Consider the following 21,465-nt stretch of genomic DNA (forward strand, 5'->3'; position numbering starts at 1 on the left):
TGAGAATATCTGTGGTCTGATAAGTAATTTTGCTGATGGTGAAAACTGGTGGAGTTGTAGATAGGTAGGTTGGTTGTCTAACAATCAGCTGGAAAGTTGACAGAATTGTGTCTGAGGGGATTTAACCTAGGGACTATAAGACGATGCACTTTGGTTGTCTAATACTGATTGCACATGTACAGCAAATGGCAGGGACCTTAGAAATGTTGATGTACAGAGGAATCTTGAGGTGCAAGTTCATAGCTCCCTGAAAATGGTGATACAGGTGGATAGGGTAATGATGAAAGCATATACCTTGCTTGCCTTCATAGGCAGGGGTATTTAGTATCAGGGATGCAGCGTACATGACTTTAGTTAGGACACAGTTGGAATATTTTATTTGCATTTCTGGTCATCGCACTATAGAAAGCAATGTGGTAACACAGGAAAGAATGCTGATGAGGTTCACCATGGCATTACCTGGAATTGAGGCTTTATTCAACTTGGGACAGAGCTTACGGAATTTTATAAAATTATGAAAGATATAGGAACGATAGATAGTCTTTTTCCAAGGGTAGATGAATGTATTCAACCAATTTCCCCCGGGAGTAATAAAGTATGACTATGACTATGTAAAACTAGAGGAGTCTAAAGCTGGAGGTTATAGCTTTAAGGTGAGAGGGGAAATATTTAAAGGAGATTTGAGGGACATACAGGGTGGATGGTATATGGAGCAAGCTGCCAAAGAAGGTGGTACAGGCAGGTAACATTGCAGCATTTAAAAAAAATATTTGGACACATACATGGATTGGAAACAAATAGAGAGAAATGAGTCAAATGCAGGATACTGGGATTTGGTAATGGGTATCTCAGTTGGCATGGATGTCAGGATGAAGTGTCTGTTTCTGTTCTGTGCGAGTCTATGTCTCTGACTTTCTTTTCTTTATTCCTAGCACCCAGAATGGTGTTCATGTACAGAGTGACAAGCTAACTGTTACAACTCCTGTTCTGCTGTGGGTAAAGGTATGGATTAGGCATTAGTCACTTGCACTTGAAGAATATACTGTAGCTGTGTTGGTGTTGGATACATTTGTGTATAAAAGCAATTTGGATATTAGCTTCTTGTATGATCTGTCAGAATGTCTATTTATTTTTAGTAGCTGGAGAATATAACACAGCTTAATGTTCTGCTGAGGTATCTATTTTTACTCATGGAATTTGGAGAACAAACCTCATAAGCACGTGATGTCAGCCAGCTTCTTGCTTAAAGTGATTTGTTTCCTTTGGCAGATCCTTGCTGTGTTGTAGTTGTACAATGATACTTAGAAATTGAACAGGGTTATTGTAATGCATGATTTCAATTTCCCTAATAGAGATTGGGACTTCCTTGGTGCAAGAAGTTTAGAAGGGGCAGAATTTGTTAGGTGCATCAGAAGGGTTTCTTAAATCATGATGCGGATAGCCCAACAAGTGGAGGGGCCATTCTGGATCTGGTGTTGGGTAAAGAGTCTGGCCAGGTGACTGACCTTTCAGTTGTAGAGCAGTTAAGGAAAATGATCACAACTCCTTACATTTAAAGATCGCTATGGACAAGAATACATTTGGACCTTGTGGGAGAGTATTAAATTGGAGCAGGATAAATTTTGATAGTATTAGGCAGCAACTAGGGACAGTTGATTGGGAACAGTTGTGTTTGGGCAAATCAAAGGCCACAGTCCACGTGGCCAGCAAAGTCTCTAGTCCCACTACGCTGAGCACTGGTGCTCCCCATGGTTGTGTGCTCAGCCCACTGCTGTTCACACTGCTGATGGATAACTGTGTCACAGTATGCAGCTCAAACCATGTCAACAAGTTTATGGTTGTCACAACAGTGGTTGGCCTCATCAAGAATGATGACGAAGCCGAGTACAGAGAGGCAGTAGAGTGGCTAGTGAGTTGGTGTGAGAAGAACAACCTAAGCCTGAATGTGGAAAAGACTAGGAAATTATTGTGGACTACAGGAAGGTGCAGATAAACCATCTCCCTCTGTGAATATATGGCTCCTCCGTAGAGAGGGTTATGTGCATCAAGTTCCTGGGAATTCACACCATGAATGACTTCACCTGGTCCTGTAATATTGCCTCCCTGAACAAGAAGGCACAGTAATTCCTCCACTTCCTAAGAAGATTGAGACAAGCAAGGCTCCCCTTCCCCATCTTAACTGCATTTTACATGAGCACCATTGAGAGTGTTCTGACAAGTAGCATCTCCATTTGGTATAGGAGCAGCTGAGCATTGGACTGGAAGACCCTACATAGGACTGTGAGAACAGCTGAGAGGTTCATGGGGATCTCTCCTCCATCTTTTGAGGACATATATCACGATGCTGCAGACAAAGGGCCCTTAGTATTTTTAAGGATCCCACTAATCCATCCAGCATCTTCTGACTTTCTTCCATCAGGCAGGAGACCCCGAAGCATAAAAACAAGAATGGCCAGGATGAGAAACAGTTTCTTCCCCCAGACCATTAGGCTTCTGAACTCCCTGCTGCATCATATTCGAAGTGTCACTGGTTAATCTGTTCTGTACCTTACAATATTCAATATTAATGCAGTTTAGTTTGTTACTTATGTGTGATTCATCTAGATTTTATCTTTACCTTCATAAGTTATTGTGTGTAATGTGTACTACTATGCTTTACCTGTTGTTTCATTTCTATATACATTGTATTGTTATATATGTTATATAGATGTGTGTAGTTAAATGACAATAAACTTGACTGAAGACCAACTCCTCAGTATAGGACAATTACATTCCATAAGAAGGAAGGACAAGGATGGCAAGGTCAAGGAACCTTGGATGTCATGAAAGGTGGTGAATTTAGTCAAGAAGGAAACGAAATATATGTAAGGTTTAGAAAGCTAAGATAAAAAAGAGCCCTTGAGGATTATATTAAAAAAAGCCAGAAAAGAACTCAAAGCAATTAGGAAAGCCAAGAGGGGTCATGAAAAGTCCTTGACAAGTTGGATTAAAGGGAATTTCAAGGAATTTTATACACACCTCAAGAACAAGAGGATAACTAGGAGGAAACGTGCTTGGAGGGAGAGGATGTGGTGAGGTCCTAAATGAGTAATTTGCATCAGTATTGACAAAGAAGAAGAACATAGAGGATAGAAAGATCGGTGTAGAGGGTGCTAATTTGCTAGGGGTTTTTGAGATAAAGAAAGATGTAGTATGTGGTCTCTTAAAGAAGATTAAAGTGGATAATTCCCAGGGCCTATGGGACAGACCCCAGGGTGTTGGGAGAAGTAAGAGATGAGATTGCTGGGGGCTTGACCAATATCTCCATATCCTCTCTAACAGCAGGTGAAGTCCTGGAGAACTGGTGAGTAGCTGGTGTTGTTCCATTATTCAAGCAGGAAAATGGGGAATATCCTGGAAACTAGATTGGTGAGTCTTGTGTCAGTGGTAGGGAAGTTACTGGGGAGGATTCTTAGTGATGGGATTTATGAACAATTGGAAAATCATGGCCTAATTATGAAGTCAGCATGGCTTTGTGTAGAGAAAGTCATGTTTTACTTATGAGTTCCTTAAGGAGGTGACAGAGATGATTGATGAAGGCAGAGCTGTTGTTGTTGTATACATGATTTTAGTAAGGCTTTTGACAATGTCTGTCATATGAGTCTTGTCCAGAAGATTAAGATGCATAGGATCATTGGTGAATTGACCATTTGGATTCAGAATTGGCTTTCCATAAGGGTAGTGGTCACTGAGGTTTGCTCTAGATGGAGGTCTGTGGCTAGTGGTGTTCTGCAGGGATTGATATTGGCACCTCTGCTCTTTGTGAGATATACAGGTTTCCCCCGCCATCCGATGGTAGAGCGCTCCTATGAAACGGTTCGTAAGTCGGAATGTCATACAGCCGGAATGTAGAAAGACCCTAATGGGAGTTATCTACAGGCCCCCAAACAGTAGTCTGGATGTAGGGTGTAAGTTGAATCAAGCGTTAAAATTGGCATGTCACAAAGGTAATGCTACAGTTGTTACGGAGGACTTCAGCATGCAGGTAGACGGGAGGAGTCAGGTTGGTACTGGACCCCAACAAAGGGAGTTTGTGGAGTCCCTCCGAGATGGATTCTTAGAACAGCTTGTACTGGAGCCTACCAGAGAGAATGCAATTTTAGATTTAGTGTTGTGCGATGAGCCGGATTTGATCAGGGACCTCGAGGTAAAGGAGCCATTAGGAGGTAGTGACCATAATATGATAAGTTTTAATCTACAATTTGAGAGGGAGAAGGGAAACTTGGAAGTGTCAGTATTACAGTTGAACAAAGGGAACTATGGTGCTATGAGGGAGGAGCTGGCCAAAGTTCAATGGAACAATACCCTAGCAGGGATGACAGTGGAACAGCAATGGCAAATGTTTCTGGGAATAATGAGGAAGGTGCAGGATCAGTTCATTCCAAAGAGGAAGAAAGATCCTAAGAGGAGTAAGGGGAGGCCGTGGCTGACAAGGGAAGTAATGGATGGTATAAAACTAAAAGAGAAGAACTATAACATAGCAAAGACGAGTGGGAAGCCGGATGATTGGGAGACTTTTAAAGAGCAACAGAGGTAACTAAAAAGGCAATATGTGGAGAAAAAATGAGGTATGAAGGTAAACTAGCCAAGAATATAAAGGAGGATAGTAAAAGCTTCTTTAGGTATGTGAAAAGGAAAAAAATAGTTAAGACCAAAATTGGGTCCTTGAAGACAGAAGCGGGTGAGTTTATTATGGGGAACAAGGAAATGGCAGATGAGTTGAACAGGTACTTTGGATCTGTCTTCACTAGGGAAGACACAAACAATCTCCCAGATGTAATAGTGGCCAAAGGACCTAGGGTAATGGATGAATTGAAGGAAATTTATATTAGGTGTTGGATAGGCTGTTGGATCTGAAGGCTGATAAGTCCCCGGGACCTGATGGTCTGCATCCCAGGGTACTTAAGGAGGTGGCTTTAGAAATCGTGGACGCATTGGTAATCATTTTCCAATGTTCTATAGATTCAGGATCAGTTCCTGTGGATTGGAGGGTGGTCAATGTTGTCTCTCTCTTCAAGAAGGGAGGAAGAGAGAAAAAAGGGAATTATAGACCGGTTAGCCTGACGTTGGTGGTGGGAAAGATGCTGGAGTCAATTATAAAAGATGAAATTACGACACATCTGGATAGTAGTAACAGGATTGGTCCGAGTCAGCATGGATTTACGAAGGGGAAATCGTGCTTGACTAATCTTCTGGAATTTTTTGAGGATGTAACTATGAAAATGGACAAGGGAGAGCCAGTGGATGTGGTGTACCTGGACTTTCAGAAAGCCTTTGATAAAGTCCCACATAGGAGATTAGTGGGCAAAATTAGGGCACATGGTATTGGGGGCAGAGTACTGACATGGATTGAAAATTGGCTGGCTGACAGAAAACAAAGAGTAGCGATTAACGGGTCCCTTTCGGAATGGCAGGCGGTGACCAGTGGGGTACCGCGGGGCTCAGTGCTGGGACCGCAGCTGTTTACAATAAATATTGATGATTTAGATGAGGGAATTAAAAGTAACATTAGCAAATTTGCTGATGACACAAAGCTGGGTGGCAGTGTGAAATGTGAGGAGGATGTTATGAGAATGCAGGGTGACTTGGACAGGCTGGGTGATTGGGCAGATGCATGGCAGATACAGTTTAATGTGGATAAATATGAGGTTATCCACTTTGGTGGTAAGAACAGGAAGGCAGATTATTATCTAAGTGGAGTCAAGTTAGGAAAAGGGGAAGCACAGCGAGATCTAGGTGTTCTTGTACATCAGTCACTGAAAACAAGCATGCAAGTACAGCAGGCAGTGAAGAAAACTAATGGCATACTGGCCTTCATAACAAGGGGAATTGAGTATAAGAGCAAGGAGGTCCTTCTGCAGCTATACAGGGCCCTGGTGAGACCACACCTGGAATACTGTGTGCAGTTTTGGTCTCCAAATTTGAGGAAGGACACTCTTGCTATTGAGGGAGTGCAGGGTAGGTTCACAAGGTTAATTCCTGGGATGGCAGGACTGTCATATGTCGAAAGATTGGAGCGACTGGGCTTGTATACTCTGGAATTAGAAAGCTGAGAGGGGATCTTATTGAAATATATAAGATTATTAAGGGATTGGACATGCTGCAGGCAGGAAGCATGTTCCCGCTGATGGGTGAGTCCAGAACCAGAGGCCACAGTTTAAGAATTAGGGGTAGGCCATTTAGAACGGAGTTGAGGAAAAACTTTTTCACCCAGAGAGTGGTGGATATATGGAATGCTCTGCCCCAGAAGGCTGTGGAGGCCAAGTCTCTGGATGCTTTCACGAAAGAGATGGATAGAGCTCTTAAAGATAGTGGAATCAAAGGTTATGGGTATAGGGCAGGAACTGGATACTGATAGTGGATGATCAGCCATGATCACAGTGAATGGTGGTGCTGGCTCGAAGGGCCGAATGGCCTACACCTGCACCTATTGTCTGTTGCCTATTGTCTAAAGCGAAGAAGCAATTACCATTTATTTATATGGGAAAATTCTGTGAACGTTCGCAGACCCAAAAATAACCTACCAAATCATGCCAAATAACACATAAAACCTAAAATAACAGTAACATATAGTAAAAGCAGGAATGATATGATAAATACACAGCTTATATAAAGTAGAAATACCTTTCCACAATCATTGCCTGAACTGTTCTCCGTAGCGAAAATCTCATGCAAGCGCTGTTGACAAAAACACGGTGCAAGCGCTCTCCAGTAACCTTTAAGCTATGAAGCTGCCAAATCATACCAAATAACACGTAAAAATACACAGCCGATATAAAGTAAAAATAATGTATGTACAATGTAGTATCACTTACTGGAATTGGGACATCGTCGAGCACACTGATGATGGTGTGTTAGGCTGAGTCGGAGTTTGGGGTAGTGCAGTGGCCTCCACCCTCTGGGCAGCGACCTGATACATTGCCGCGAAGTATGCAGGGGTCCAACGGTAGCTGGGAGGCACACAGCACATCTTTAAGAAAAAAGCCAAAATAAACAAGCTAGTTAATTAGGTACCGCCCGGCACGTAATTAATTAGCATGTTTATTTCGTTTTTTTTCTTAAAGATGTGCTGTGTGCCTCCTGGCTACCGCTGCATTCTCCGCGAATCGGTATTTGTCCGCTGCCTGGGGTTTGGGGTGGTAGGACACTGGGGTGTCATCTCATCGTCATCTGTTTCAGATGGTCATCTTCTTCTATCTCTGCCTGCCTCGATGTCAGAGGTCGAGGTTCGTCGTCTGCTATGGCTGATGTGGAAGGCTTGCTTGACTGCTGAGCCTCGTGCGTTTTTCTATCATACAGTTCTTTGTAAGCACTCAAACCATCCTGCAAATACCCCCTAAACCTACGTACCCTTTCAAAATTAAAGTCGTACTTTATCATCACTCGTTCGGTTTTGATTGTTATTCTTTCCTCTTCCAATTGCATCAGCTCTTCATCTATCAGTTCTTGGTCATGGGATGCCAAAACCTCTTCAACATCATCTTCGTCAGCTTCCACAAGTCAAACTCACTTAGTCCTTACTCCGTTCACCACGATCGACATGCTTAATTATGTCTAGTTTTACGCTAAGTGTAACACCCTTACGAGCTCTTTCAGGCTTTTCCGATACCTTAGGATTCATCTTGCAAATGGCTGCTCACAGGCATGTGTTTAAGCAATGCCAGCGAGAATGCTGTTCTGAATCCGGGGGAGAGCGGCTGCTCGGGGTGTGTGCGGCGAGCTGCTTTTATCGCGTGCTGATTTTTTTTGCGCGCTGTTTTTTTTATCGCGCGCTGCTTTTTTCGTAACAGTGAAAACACCTTCTGTTAGTGAAAACAGGGTACTAATGTAGGTCTTTTGTAACAGTGAGATTTCGTAAAGCGAACGTTCGAGAAGCGGGGGACACCTGGACTGTATAAATGACCTAAATGAAAATGTAGGTGGGTGGATTAGTAAGAAAGTAAGCTTGGAAATTATACGAAGATTGGTGGTGTTTTGGATAGCATGGAAGACTCACAGACGGTACAGTGGGATATAGATTCTTTGCATATATGGGTGGAGGATTAGCAGATGGAGTTTAACTTGGTCAAATATGAAGTGTGGCACCTTGGTAGATCAAATGTAGAGAGACAACACACTGTTAATGGCAAGACTCTTAGCAGTGATGATGAGGGTGGGGGATATTAAGGTCCCTATTCATAGCTTCCTGAAAGTGGCTGCACAGATTGATAAGATGGTAAAGAAGGAATGTGGCGTGTTTGTTTAGCGAAATTAAGATGCAGTAGCCGAGAAGTCATGTTACAGCTTTTTGAAATTGCTGGAATTTCATTGATATACTGTTATGTTGAAACTGGTTATAATATTGGATAAATAAAAAAGATCAGGATAATCGTATCAAACAATAAAACCCTAAAGGATTAATTACAGACTGTGCTTATTATCCTGCTGAATACAAATATCCTCTGTATTTTTCAGGCATTGGATTTACTCTTGGACAGGATGAAAGCTGCAAACCTTGATTTTTCAAAGTTGAAGTCTTTGTCTGGTTCTGGTCAAGTAAGTGATGATAATTGTTTGAATTGGGAATTGAGTAAAGAAATCGAATGTTTCTTTCTGGGGAATGCCAACTACAATCATTTATTATTTTCTTCACAGCAACATGGCAGTGTTTATTGGAAGGAGGGAGCCAATCAGACCTTGAAAAACATGCCTGCTGACCTTTCCCTGCACCAGATATTGGAGGTGAGGATTGGAGGAACTTTGCATAAAATAACAATAGAAGGCTTTAGAATATAAAATCATGTTTTGGATTTTGTGCTTATCCCACAGAGTCAGATGGTAGAACCCTGACCTTGCGCTGAGCTGCATTAAATGCTCAGTATATCCATGGAGGCCTAATGGTTACTGTGATGCTATTACAGCTCACAGCATCGAAAATCAAAATTCAATTCCAGTCCCATCCTAGAGGAGTCTGTATGTTCTGTATGTACAGCTCAGAGCATCAGAAATCAGAGTTCAATTCCAGTCCCATCCTGGAGGAGTCTGTATGTTCTCCCTGTGACCAGATGGGTTTCCCCTGGGTGCTCCAGTTTCCTCGCACAGTCCAAAGATGTACTGGTTACAAATCCAAGTTCAAGTTCAGTTTATCGCCCTTCAACTGTACACACGTATGCTACAAGTCAATGTTTCTCTGGACCAAGGTGCACAACACAGTACATTCATATATAACTCACACATGCAACACATAAGGTAATATTACCACAAGTAAATTAACAAATAATGTGCATTTATGACAAAAGTTTAAAAAGTAAACAGCATAACGATACTGGCATTTCATACATGATAATTGTAAATTGTCCTTTGATTAGGTTAAGGTTTAACTGGTTGATTCTGGCCAAGCAGCTCGTTGGGCCTGAAGGGCCTGTTCTGCACTGCACCCTAAATCAATAAATAATGAATAAAAATATATTCATTTTCATTACAGGCAGCTAAAGGTAAAAGATAAAGATAAGATTAGCTTCATTTGTCACACGTACATCAAAGCATACAGTGAAATGTGTCATTTTGGCAATGAGCAACGCAGTCCAAGGGTGTGGGGTCGGGTGTGGCCTGCAAGTGTTGCCGTGCTTAGGGACCAACATAGGATGTCCACAACTTACTGACCCTAACTGTATGTCTTTGGAATGTGGGTGGAAATTGGAGCATCATGAGGAAACCAACGCAATTGTGGGGAGACCTTTCAGACAGTGGTGGGAATTGAACCCCTGTCGCTGGTGCTGTAAAGCTTTGCAGGAACTGCTGTGCTACTATGCCTGAAAGCAGGCAGCGTGACTGAGTTTCTCTTCTATTCCTCTGCTTTATGGAAAATTAGCAGTAGTGTTCTCATCCTGAGTTCCTCAGAATTGGAAGTAAACTGTTTGAGAGACAACATTAAAGGAATAAAAGGATAAAATTCTAGAAATACTCGGTAATTCTGATAGTACCTGTAGAGAAACAGCCTTAGTGTTCTGGGTTTATATATGAAGGTTGTGGAAGTCTGTTAAGTCACTGTTGTCAGGAGAGTAGGCAGGTCAGTTGATAGAAATCTTGAAATGATTATCAATCGGTGATTAAACATTTAAAAAATCATGACTTAACTTGAGCATTCCTTAAATAATAGATGTTTTCTCCTTCCAGTCCAGCTTCTCAGTTAAGGATTCTCCTGTCTGGATGGACTCCAGTACTACTGAAGAATGCCTCCAACTAGAGAAGTGTGTTGGAGGACCACAGAAGCTGGCTGACATCACTGGATCACGTGCTTATGAGGTTTGTTCTCCAAATCCCGTGAGTAAAAATTGATACCTCAGCAGAATATTGAGCTGTGTTATATTCTCCAGCTACTAAAAATAAACAGACATTCTGACAGATCATACAGATTTACTTCCTACAAATGTTGTTTAAAAATAATTACTTAAAGAATTTGAGAGGATTTTTTGTATTCCTTGCTAAGAATGTGAATGTGAATTCTGGCAACTTCTTAGAGGCTGCAATTGAGAAAAATGAGAGATATCAGAAGGTCCTGAACTTGGTAGGATGATATAAAATATTACACTGAGATATTATTAATATTGTTTTAATAGTAAGGTAAATGTCTTTAGACATTGTGGCCATGTACTCCACAAATGCTGGATCATTCACTGTTGTCCATGCATCCCAAAGTATAAGACCATAAGGCATAGGAACAGAATTAGGCCATTCAGCCCATTGAGCTTGCTGCACTGTTCCATCCTGGCTCATTTATTTTCCCTCTCAACACCATGCTCCTGCATTCTGTCCATAAACTTTGCCACCTTTACTAACTCAGAAACTATCTGGAACAAGCCACCCACATTAAGATTATTGTGGAATGCTTTTCCTTTTTTTGGAAGCTGTTGAGTAAATGAACAGACGAAATGTACAAATATGTGTCACACGAACAAGAGATTTCTGTACTTTGATGTTTGATCATCTATATGCAAATTTGATCAGACTTTATTACATTGTCAAAATAAGGCTCTCTCTCCTTTCAGTTTTGTATGGGCGCCAGGCAGCAGTAAGTGTGATGCTATTATAGCTCAGGACGTCAGAGATCGTAGTTAAATTCCAGTGTCATCTGTAAGCGGTCTGTACTTCCTCCCCATGGAATGTGTGGGCTTTCTCCAGTTACCTCCCACATTCCAAAGGCATACCGTTTAGTAGGTGAATTGGTCATTGTAAATTGTCCCGTGATGAGGCTAGGGTTAAGTTGGGGTTTGCTGGGCACCGCAGCTGTAAGGGCCTACCTCAATAAATAAATAAACTGAGCATTGTTTATTCACGAAGGGGTAGCCAGTGTTGTTCCATTGTTTGGGAGCAGCAAATGTTGTTTTAAGAAATTCTAAAGTGGTGAATCAGTGTTATTGGGGAAGATTCCTAGTGACTGGATGTACTTTCATTTAGAAAAGCACGGACTTATTAGGGATAGTCAACGTGGATTTATATGGTGAAGGTCCTGTCTCACAATGAAGGTATGGCAATGGACATTGTTTATATCAGGGGTTCCCAGCCTGGGGTCCATGGACCCCTTGCTTCATGGTATTGGTCCGTGGCATCAAAAAGGTTGGGAATCCCTGGTCTACGTGGACTTCAAAAAACCACTTGACAAGGTTCCTCATGCAAAAGATTCACAAAATTAAGTAATTGACATCAATTGAATTTCTTTCTATAAGTGCTGTCTGAACCCCATATTCAGTTATTCTGTAGGTCTATTTGCGTAGATGTCATAAGGTTTAATTGTAACAACCACATTAACTATAGAAATGCAGTAGTCTTAATAAATAGCTACAGTAGTATATTCAATTTTGTGCTAGATATTCCTGACGGAATATTCTTCCATTGCTTCAACTGCAGACCAATTTCAGAAAAACTAGACATGCAAAACTATCCTTAAAGCTCTTTAAGTATTTAATCACAGTTGAATTTACTAGAGTTAATATGCTTTAAATTGAAGCTTGCTATTGGAGCACCCTTTGTGTGTAGGTAAAAATAGCAGGACAATATAACCAGAAATCAAAAATACTGCAATATGAAGAATCCTGAGGTGTTGGAAACTGCTCAGGCCACAGCCCTTCAGGAGACAAAAACACATCAGAACTGGGAAAGTGACTGAGTAGTTTAGCAGATTTCTGTTGGCACATTCTGCTCTGAAGCAAGTGTAGGTGTCAAATCATTATCAGTAGTTACTGACGATTAAATATTTAAACTGAAATTGTGTCAAATTAGGTTTTGCTTCATTTTATCATCTGAAATGCTAATGAATATTTCCATTAAGTTTGTTTTTGGTCACTTTTTAAACACTTGTGTGTTTTACCCCACACAGCGGTTCACAGGAAACCAAATTGCAAAGATCAACAAGAAGAATCCTGAAGAATACAAGAAAACAGAGGTACTTTGACAGAAACATAGAGATAAAAAAGAATATTGCTATTTAAGACTGATAGAAAGTGGGCTTTGGGATTAATGAAGTTAGAATCAGAATCAAGTTTATTATCATTGGCATATGTTGTGAAATTTGCTGTTATCTGGCGGCAGTACAGTGCAAGATATAAAACATTACTGTGAGTTACATTAAGAAATATACAAAAATATAAATAAATGCAAATTAGAACAAAAGAGAGGCAGTGTTGGTTGTTTGTTCAGAAATCTGACGGCGAAGGTGAAGAAGCTGTTTCTAAAATGTTGAATGTGTGTCTTCAGGCTGCTGTATCCATCCCTGATGTTAGCAATGAGAAGAGAGCATGATGCTGGGGGCCTTAACAATGGATGCCTCCTTCTTGAGACATTGCTTATTGAAGATGTCCTTGATAGTGGGGAGACTAGTGTCCATGATGGAACAATTTACTGCAGCTTTTTCTGATCCTGTGCATTGGCACCTTCGTACCAGATGGTCATGCAACCATCGAGAATACTTTCCACAGTACATAGAAATTTTCTGGAGTCTTTGGTGACATACCAAATCTCCTCAAACTCCTAGTGGTATGCCTTCTTCATAATTGCATCAATATAATGGGCCCAGGATAACTCTTCAGAGACACTGAAGTAGTTGCAAAATCCAAAGTATTGAGACACAGCGCAGTAGCTTTGGACTCGGTAGTAAATGCTTATTGTCATTAATGAGTGTTGTGAAACAGTGTAATTGCTCAACCGGCAGTGTCAGCAATAGATTAGTTAATAGTAGTCTTGTCTCTGAGTCAGGAAGGATTGAAACTCCAGAGACTCGAGAAGAAAATTTCTATGCTGGCAGCTGTCACTCTTCCTTCAGAAGTGACATCTTTTGGATGATGTCTATGGTGGTATCATCTGTGAACTTGCAGATGGAGTTAGAGCAGGATCTGGCCTCGCAGTTGCGAGTGTACAAGGAGTGAAGTAGCGGGGCTGAGGCCGCAGCTTTGTAGGGCGCTAGTGTTGAGAACAATCGTGGCAAAAGATTGTTACCTATCCTTACTGATTGCGGTCTGTTGGTTAGGAAGTCATGGATCCTGTTACAAAGGGACGTTTGATGTATGATGAGAGATAAAGTAGATTAGGTCTGTATCAGGCCTTTACAAGAATAAAGCTGATCCCATTGATATGTGCAGAATTCTTAACAGGCTTGATAAGATGGTGGAAGATGTTTCACCTGAATTTGATGCATCGAACTTAGAGTCATAATTTCAGATTAATTATAGACTGGCCATTCATGACAGAAATGGAGATTCCCTTCCCTTTCTCTTATCGTCCACTCTCGTTTCTTATCATATTTGTTTCCTCTCCAGCTCTTTACCTTTTTTTACCCACCTGGCTTCTCCTTATCACTGTCTAGCTATCCTCCTTCCCTCTTTCTTTCCAGTCCTGATGAAAGGTTCTGGCCCGAAACATCGGCTCTTTATTCATTTCCATAGATGCTGCCTGACCTGCTGAGTTCCTCCAGCATGTTGTGTGTGTTGCTCTGGATTTCCAGCATCTACAGAATTTCTCTTGTTTATGTATTTCTTAATTCTGGAATGATGAATATTTAGAATTCACTGTCCAAGAAGGCAGTGGAGGCTCAGTCTTTGAATACATTCAAGACTGATCAATGGATTTTTAGAAACTAATTGACTTGAGGATTACAGTGTTAGTGCAAGAAAATTTTGATGAGGACTGAATGGCCTTTTTTTTGTTTCTATTTCTTTGTTATTGTGTTATGAAACAAGAACATAGGAGCAGGCAAGATGGGCTGAATGGTCTATTCCTGTTTCTCTTGCTTACATTTTTATGTTAATGTGAACATACATGAAAGCAAAACCTTCTTTTTGTTACAGAGCATTTTGACAGATATTTGATACACACTGTTCTTCTGGTCTTTCAGCCACCATTTGCAGGAAAGTTTTTTCAGGCAAGGAACGAGCAACGGGTTAATTGTGACTGCATCTATAACTTTAGACCGTAACACCTCGGAGCAGATAGGAATAATAGGCCATTCAGTCTATTGATCGTGGCTGACTTATTATTCTCCTCAACCTCATTCTCCTGCCTTCTTCCCGTAATCTTTGATACCCTTACTAATCAACAACCCATCAACCTCTGCTTTAAATATACCCAATGACTTGGCTTCCACAGCTGTCTGTGGCAATTAATTTCATAGATTTACCACCCTCTGGCTAGAGAAATTCCTCCTAATCTCTGTTCTAAAGGGATGCTCTTCAATTCTGAGGCTGTGCTCTCTGGTCCTAGACTTCCCCACTGTTAGAAGCATCCTCTGAATGTCCTCTTTATCAAAGTTCAATAGGTTTAACCTATCAAGGTTCAAGGTTCAATATTCAATAGGTTTCAATGAGTCCCCGCCCCCCCCATTCTAAATTCCAACACGTACAGGTCCAGAGTCGTCAAACACTCCTCATACATTAACCCTTTCATTCCCAGGATCATTCTCGTGAACGTCATCTGGACCCCCTCCAATGCCAGCACATCCTTTATTAGATAAGGGGCCCAAAGCTTCTCACAATACTCCAAATGCATTCTGACCAATGCCTGAGAAAGCCTCAGCGATACATCCTTACTTTAACAAAACACTTATTATATTACTTTAACAAACTGCTGAGAGGAAATATTCCTTTCTACGATTTACAATCCCTATACTTTGGTAATGGATTTTACATAAAGTTTTTCTGAAGGTTTCTGTTGGAGTCCAACTTCAGTTTATCTTCAGGTCCTTTATTGCTTTATATGGATTCTTGCTGTTGGACTTAATTATTTGCAAGGTACTCGTTCTTTTCAATGACACCAGTGAAGATTCTGCTTACCAATATTCTGTGACAACCATTCAAGTGTAAAATTTACAAAATAGTCTTGTCAGATGTCAAGGGATTGTAAATAATTCAGCACTTAATTTGTTTTCTTACGCAGTCCTTTGGGGTTGAGGCTGCTCACAGGAGCTAAAATGTACAAGTTATTTCCCCGGCATAAAATTGTCTTCTTTTTATGCAATCTCTTGGGATAGAACGGGGAAAACTTGTCCCTATTCTAGTTTTCGTGATTGCGAGGTGGCTGACGAGGTGCAAATTGGATCCATAGGCTATGCTGGAGGTGGAGGAGGAGGTGGATAGTGAGTATACCATAAAACATATGAGCAGTATTAAGTCATTCGGCTTATTGAGTTTGCCCCGCCATTCTATCATGGCCGATTTATTATCCATCTCGACCTCATTTTCCTGTCTTCCTGTAACCTTTATCACCCTTATTAATTAAGAGTTTATCAAACAACGCTTTAAATAGTCCTGACGAAGGGTCTCGGCCTGAAACGTCGACTGTAACTCTTCCTAGAGATGCTGCCTGGCCTGCTGCGTTCACCAGCAACTTTGATGTGTGTTGCTTTAAGTATTCCTAGTGTTTTGAATTCCACAGATTCACTACCTGTAGCTAAAGAAATTCCTCCTCATCTCTGTTCTAAAGGTATGTCCTTCTATTCTGAGGTTGTGCCCTCTGATCCGAGACTCTCCCACAGCAGGAAGCATTTTTTCCGTGTCCACTCTATCTAGGCCTTTCAATATTTGATAGGTGGGTAGCTAGTTTGACATGCATTCTCCTTCGGCCTTTATGGCTGTGCTCCTGATGAATGGACCAGAGGCTGTCAGTGCTATCCATCTTGTTCTCCTTCAGTTTTAGTGGTCATGCTTCAAGTGGGAAGGTGCATTGCTTTCACGGGGGCTTCTGCTATCCGTCTCGTGCAGGAGCTCTGTGTTTTGCACCTTTTTAAGAAGCCTGGGGTTAGGCATGACGTCTGCTACATCAGTGGTCCCCAACCACCAGGCCGCGAGGAAACGATATGATTTGGTGATATGAAACGATATGAGTCAGCTGCACCTTTCCTCATTCCCTGTCACGTACTGTTGAATTTGAACACCCCCCCCGCCCCGCCCCGCCCCGCCCCGCCCCGCCCCGGTTGGCCGGTCCGCAAGAATATCAATATTAAACCGGTCTGCAGTGCAAAAAGGTTGGAGACCCCTGTGCTACATGATGGCATATAGGCGGCGTTCGTAACCAGCAGGAAAATCTAAAGCTGTCTCAATCTCAGTGCAGACTGGTGACAAGCAATCTTATAACATTATACAAATACTTGTCTCTACTTTGTCACTGGGTATACTGCATCTTGTCTGCAAAGAAGTTTTCTGCTGGAGTGAAGCTGCTTTGCAAGACTAAAGGGCATCTGTTTAAACCTGCATTGCCTCCTCACCCACTTCATTTACATCAGTCTCAGTCACAGTATGCAAATGACTCCGAGTCTGCAGACGTTATTCAAGTTTCCATGGAGCTGATAAGAGACAGGCCTTAAGCTCGTCATCCACTTCCTAACATTACTCTTCAACAATGTGGGTCTATAATGAAACTCTTGGAAAAAACTCTTAGACTGCTTCCAATATCTTTGGAGTCATTTCTCAGCAGACTGTGACAATAAATTGTGACACTCCATGAGTGCAATTACTCATTCTTTGTCCACATGAGGAAAAGGTTTGAATATCGAAACTTCAGGCTTGACACAGAACTTGAGGCCTGCAAAGCAATGACTATGTATGCTGCATAGATGAGTCAAAAAAAATGTCAGATGGAATACAGTGTCGGGAAGTATATGGTCGTGCACTTTGGTAGAAGAAATGAAAGGGTTGACTCTTTTCTAAATTGAGAGAAAATACAAAAAACTGAGACACAAAGGGACTTTGGAGGCCTTGTGCAGGATTCCCTAAAGGTTAATTTGTAGGTAGAGTCTGTGGTGAGGGAGGCAAATGCAATATTAGTATTCATTTCAAAAGGACTAGAATATAAAAGCAAGGATTTATTGTTGAGACTTTATAAAGCACCAGTGAGGCCTCACTTGGAGTATTATGAGCAGTTTTGGGTCCCGTATCTCAGAAAAGATATGCTAAAACTGGAGAGTGTTCAAAGGAGGTCCACAAAAATGATTCCAGGATTGAATGACTTGTCATATGAAGAGTGTCTGGGTCTGTATTCACTGGAATTCAGAAGAATGAGGGGTGACCTCATTGAAAACTAACAAATGGTGAAAGGCCTTCATAGAGTGGATGTGGAGAGGATGTTTCCTATTGTGGGAGAGGACCCGAGGACACAGCCTCAGAACATCCTGTTAGAATGGAGATGAGGAGGAATTTCTTTAGCCAGAGTGTGGTGAATCTATAGAATTCTTTGCCACAGGTAGCTGTGGAGGCCAGGACTTTATGTATATTTAAGGCAGAGATTGATAGGTTCTTGATTGTGCAAGGCATGAAGGGATACGGCAGAAGGCAGGAAATCGAGGCTGAGGGGGAAAATTGGATCAGCCATGGTGAAGTGGTGGAGTGGACTCGATGGGCCAAATGGCTGAATGCTACTCCTATGTCTAATGGCCTTATGGTAACAACAAAGCACTGGAGAGGTAGCAGCATCAGCAGAATCCTCCAAATATGCCAATATCCTCTCCATTCTCAGTGTCACTAAAACCTAATAATAAGGAGCAAGAATTCTGAGATTATGATCTGGGCAGATCTGCCTCAACTCCATTTTCCTCAGATATGTCTGTCATTTCTCCCAACAGCCATAAATCTGTCCACCCCTCTTTTGAATGACTTATTCACTGAACTTCCATTGTGCTCCGGGGTACAGAATTTGACAGAATCTAGCACCTGACAGAATCTAGTGTCCCGCTCCCTCCGGATGAACCGGACCTGGTGGCATTGAGATTCATCGTCACTGAGGAGGACGTTAGAAGGGCCTTCCTGAAGACAAGGAAGGCGATGGGCCCAGATGGCGTACCGGGACAGGTTCTCCAGGCCTGTGCAAGCAAGCTTGCTGGAGTGTTTGCTGATATCTTCAACTGCTCCTTGCTTCAGTCTAAGATCCCCTCGAGTTTTAAGAAGGCAACGATAATCCCAGGGCCAAAGAAGAGCAAGGTGGCATGCCTGAATGACTATCGACCTGTGGCTCTGACATCAATTGCTATGAAGTGCTTCGAGAGGTTGGTTATGGCACACATCAACCACAGCCTACTGGTCAACCTCGATGCTTTGCAATTCGCCTACCGGAGCAACAGGTCAACGGCAGATGCCATCTCCCTGGCCTTACATTTCTCCTTAGAACACTTGGAGAATAAAGACACACACGTAAGGCTCCTTTTCATTGACTACAGCTCTGCCTTTAATACCATCATTCCAAATAAACTGATTCCTAAGCTCCGGAACCTGGGCCTTAGCACTCAGATCTGCAGCTGGATCCTCAACTTCCTCACAGACAGGACCCAGGCTGTAAAAATAGGGGACAGGGTCTCCTCTACAATCACTCTGAGCACCGGTGCCCCACAAGGCTGTGTACTCAGCCCCCTGCTGTACTCACTGTGCACCCATGATTGTGTAGCCAAGTTTCTATCGAACTCAATATATAAGTTTGCTGATGATACAACAATTGTAGGCCGTATCTTGGGTAATGATGAGTTTAAGTACAGAGAGGAAATCAAGAACCTGGTGGCATGGTGAGCAGACAATAACTTATCCCTCAACATCAGCAAGACGAAGGAATTGGTTATTGACTTCAGAAGGAGTAGCGGACCGCACGACCCAATTTACATCGGTGGTCTGCAAGTAGAACAGGTCAAAAGCTTTAAGTTCCTCAGGGTCAATAACACAAATGACCTGACTTGGTCCAACCAAGCAGAGTTCACTGCCAACAAGGCCCACCAGCGCCTTTACTTCCTGAGAAAACTAAAGAAGTTTGGCCTGTCCCCTAAAACCCACACTAATTTTTATAGATGCACCGTAGAAAGCATTCTTTTAGGGTGCATCACAACCCGGTATGGAAGTTGTCCTGTACAAGACCGAAAGAAGCTGCAGAAGATCATGAACACGGCGCAGCACATCACACAAACCAATCTTCCATCCTTACACTTTACACCGCATGCTGTCGGAGCAGTGCTGCCAGGATAATCAAGGACACGACCCACCCAGCCAACACACTTTTCGTCCCTCTTCCCTCTGGGAGAAGGTTCAGGAGCTTGAAGACTCGTACGGCCAGATTTGGGAACAGCTTCTTTCCAACTGTGATAAGACTGCTGAGCGGATCCTGACCCAGATCTAGGCCGTACCCTCCAAATATCCGGACCTGCCTCTCGTTTTTTTTGCACTACCTTACTTACCATTCTTCTATTTTCTATTTATGATTTATAATTTAAATTTTTAATATTTACTAATTTTTACTATTTTTAATATTTTTAAATGTTTACTATTTGTAATCCAGGGAGCGGGAAGCGCAGAATCAAACATCGCTATGATGATTGTACGTTCTAGTATCAATTGTTTGGCGACAATAAGGTATAAAGTATAAAGTACCTTGTATAAATTCACTAGTGACACCACTGTTGTTGGTAGAAACTCAGATGGTGACGAAGGGGCATATAGGAGCGAGATAAATCAGCTGGTTATGTGGTGTCGCAACAACAACCTTGCACTCAACATCAGGAAGACCAAGAAGTTGATTGTAGACTTCAGGTGGGGAAGTCATGAGAACACACACCAATCCTTCTAGAGGGGTCCTTCAGCGGTCAAAAGGGCGAGCAGGTTCAAGGTCCTGGCTGTCAAATTCTTTGAGGGTTTATTCTAGGCCCAATATGTTGATGGAATTGCAATGAAGACACACCAGCAGCTTTACTTCATTTAGTGTTTGAGGAGATTTGGTATGTCACCAAAGACTCTAGTAAATTCTTGTACGTAGATGTGCAAAAAATAGATTAAAAAAAGAAGTGAGGTAGCATTCATGGGTTCGATGTCCGTTAAGAAATCGGTTGGCAGAGGGGAAGAAGCTGTTTCTGAATTGTTGTTGTGTGCCTTCAGGCTTCTGTATCTCCTTGGTGACGGTAACAATGAGAATGTCCTGGGTGGTGCGGGTCCTTGAAGCTGGAGGCCACCTTCCTGAGACATCACTCCTTGGAGATGTCCTGGATACTTTGAACGCTAGTGCTGACAAATTTTACAACTTTCTGCAGCTGACTCTGTAGGCATGATTAGCAATCTGTCTTTATTTATTCTAGTATTTAACATTTGCAGAAAAGAAGGCAATCATATGGCCTAACTGATCTTTGCTGCTTGAATGCTCCACAGTGACCTGCTCTCTCATTATTTTATCATACTCCATTAACATATCTCTGACTCCAAATGAATGTATCAAGCCATTACCAGTAATTTGCATTGATCAGCATTCACTAATGATTTGATCCTACTTTGAGTTGGTGAAATGTTAGGTAACAAAATAGAGAAATTAGATTTCATCAAACTTGAATGTTTTTAAAATTGACGAACAGGAATTTGGGATTGAAAAAGAACCTGCAGCCAGTGTAGTAATTATAACTTTGGCCTTGACCATCAGAGCAGAATTAGGCCAATCAACGCACTGAGTCTACTCCACTTTTCTATCATGGCTGACTTATTATCACCCCTAACCCCATTCTCCTACCTTCACCCCGTATCCTTTAACACCTTTACTAATCAAGAACCTGTCAACTTTCACTTTCAATATACCCAATGACTTGGCCACTGCAGATGACTGTGGCAATAAATTCCACAGATTCACCATGTCTGGGTAAAAGAAGAATCCTCCTCATCCTTGTTCTAGTGGGATGTCCTTGTATTCTGAGGCTGTGTCTTCTGGTCCTGGTCTCCTTCACTATATGAAAGATCCTCTCCATGTCCTCTCAATTTTGGCCTGTCAATAGACCTGCTGAGCTCCTTCAGCATTTTATATGTGTTCCTTTCAATGTTCAATAGGCTCAAAGAGGTTATCTTCCCCCCCTCTCTCCCCCCCCCCCCCCATTCTGCTAAACTCCGGTAAGTACAGGCCCAGAGCCATACATTAACCTGTTCATTTCTGGGATTATTCTCATGATTCGCCTTTGGA

The 21,465-nt window shown here is 42.0% G+C and overlaps 1 protein-coding gene across 20 annotated transcripts in view; it reads left to right on the forward strand.

Annotated features, from left to right (window-relative positions):
* The window catches only part of xylb (xylulokinase homolog (H. influenzae)), a 382,042-nt gene that overhangs the window by 37,002 nt on the left and 323,575 nt on the right, over positions 1-21,465 (forward strand). For 18 of the 20 annotated variants that reach the window (XM_072254101.1, XM_072254105.1, XM_072254112.1 and 15 more), the window contains exons 3-7: positions 933-1,002; positions 8,494-8,574; positions 8,674-8,760; positions 10,195-10,323; positions 12,395-12,460. In XM_072254101.1, coding sequence (XP_072110202.1) covers positions 933-1,002; positions 8,494-8,574; positions 8,674-8,760; positions 10,195-10,323; positions 12,395-12,460 — 433 coding nt within the window. The remainder of the gene's footprint in view (positions 1-932; positions 1,003-8,493; positions 8,575-8,673; positions 8,761-10,194; positions 10,324-12,394; positions 12,461-21,465) is intronic. The other 2 variants (XM_072254113.1, XM_072254114.1) reach the window with 1 other exon arrangement.

The sequence above is a fragment of the Mobula birostris genome, chromosome 3, assembly GCF_030028105.1.
Source record: "Mobula birostris isolate sMobBir1 chromosome 3, sMobBir1.hap1, whole genome shotgun sequence".
Taxonomy (NCBI): domain Eukaryota; kingdom Metazoa; phylum Chordata; class Chondrichthyes; order Myliobatiformes; family Myliobatidae; genus Mobula; species Mobula birostris.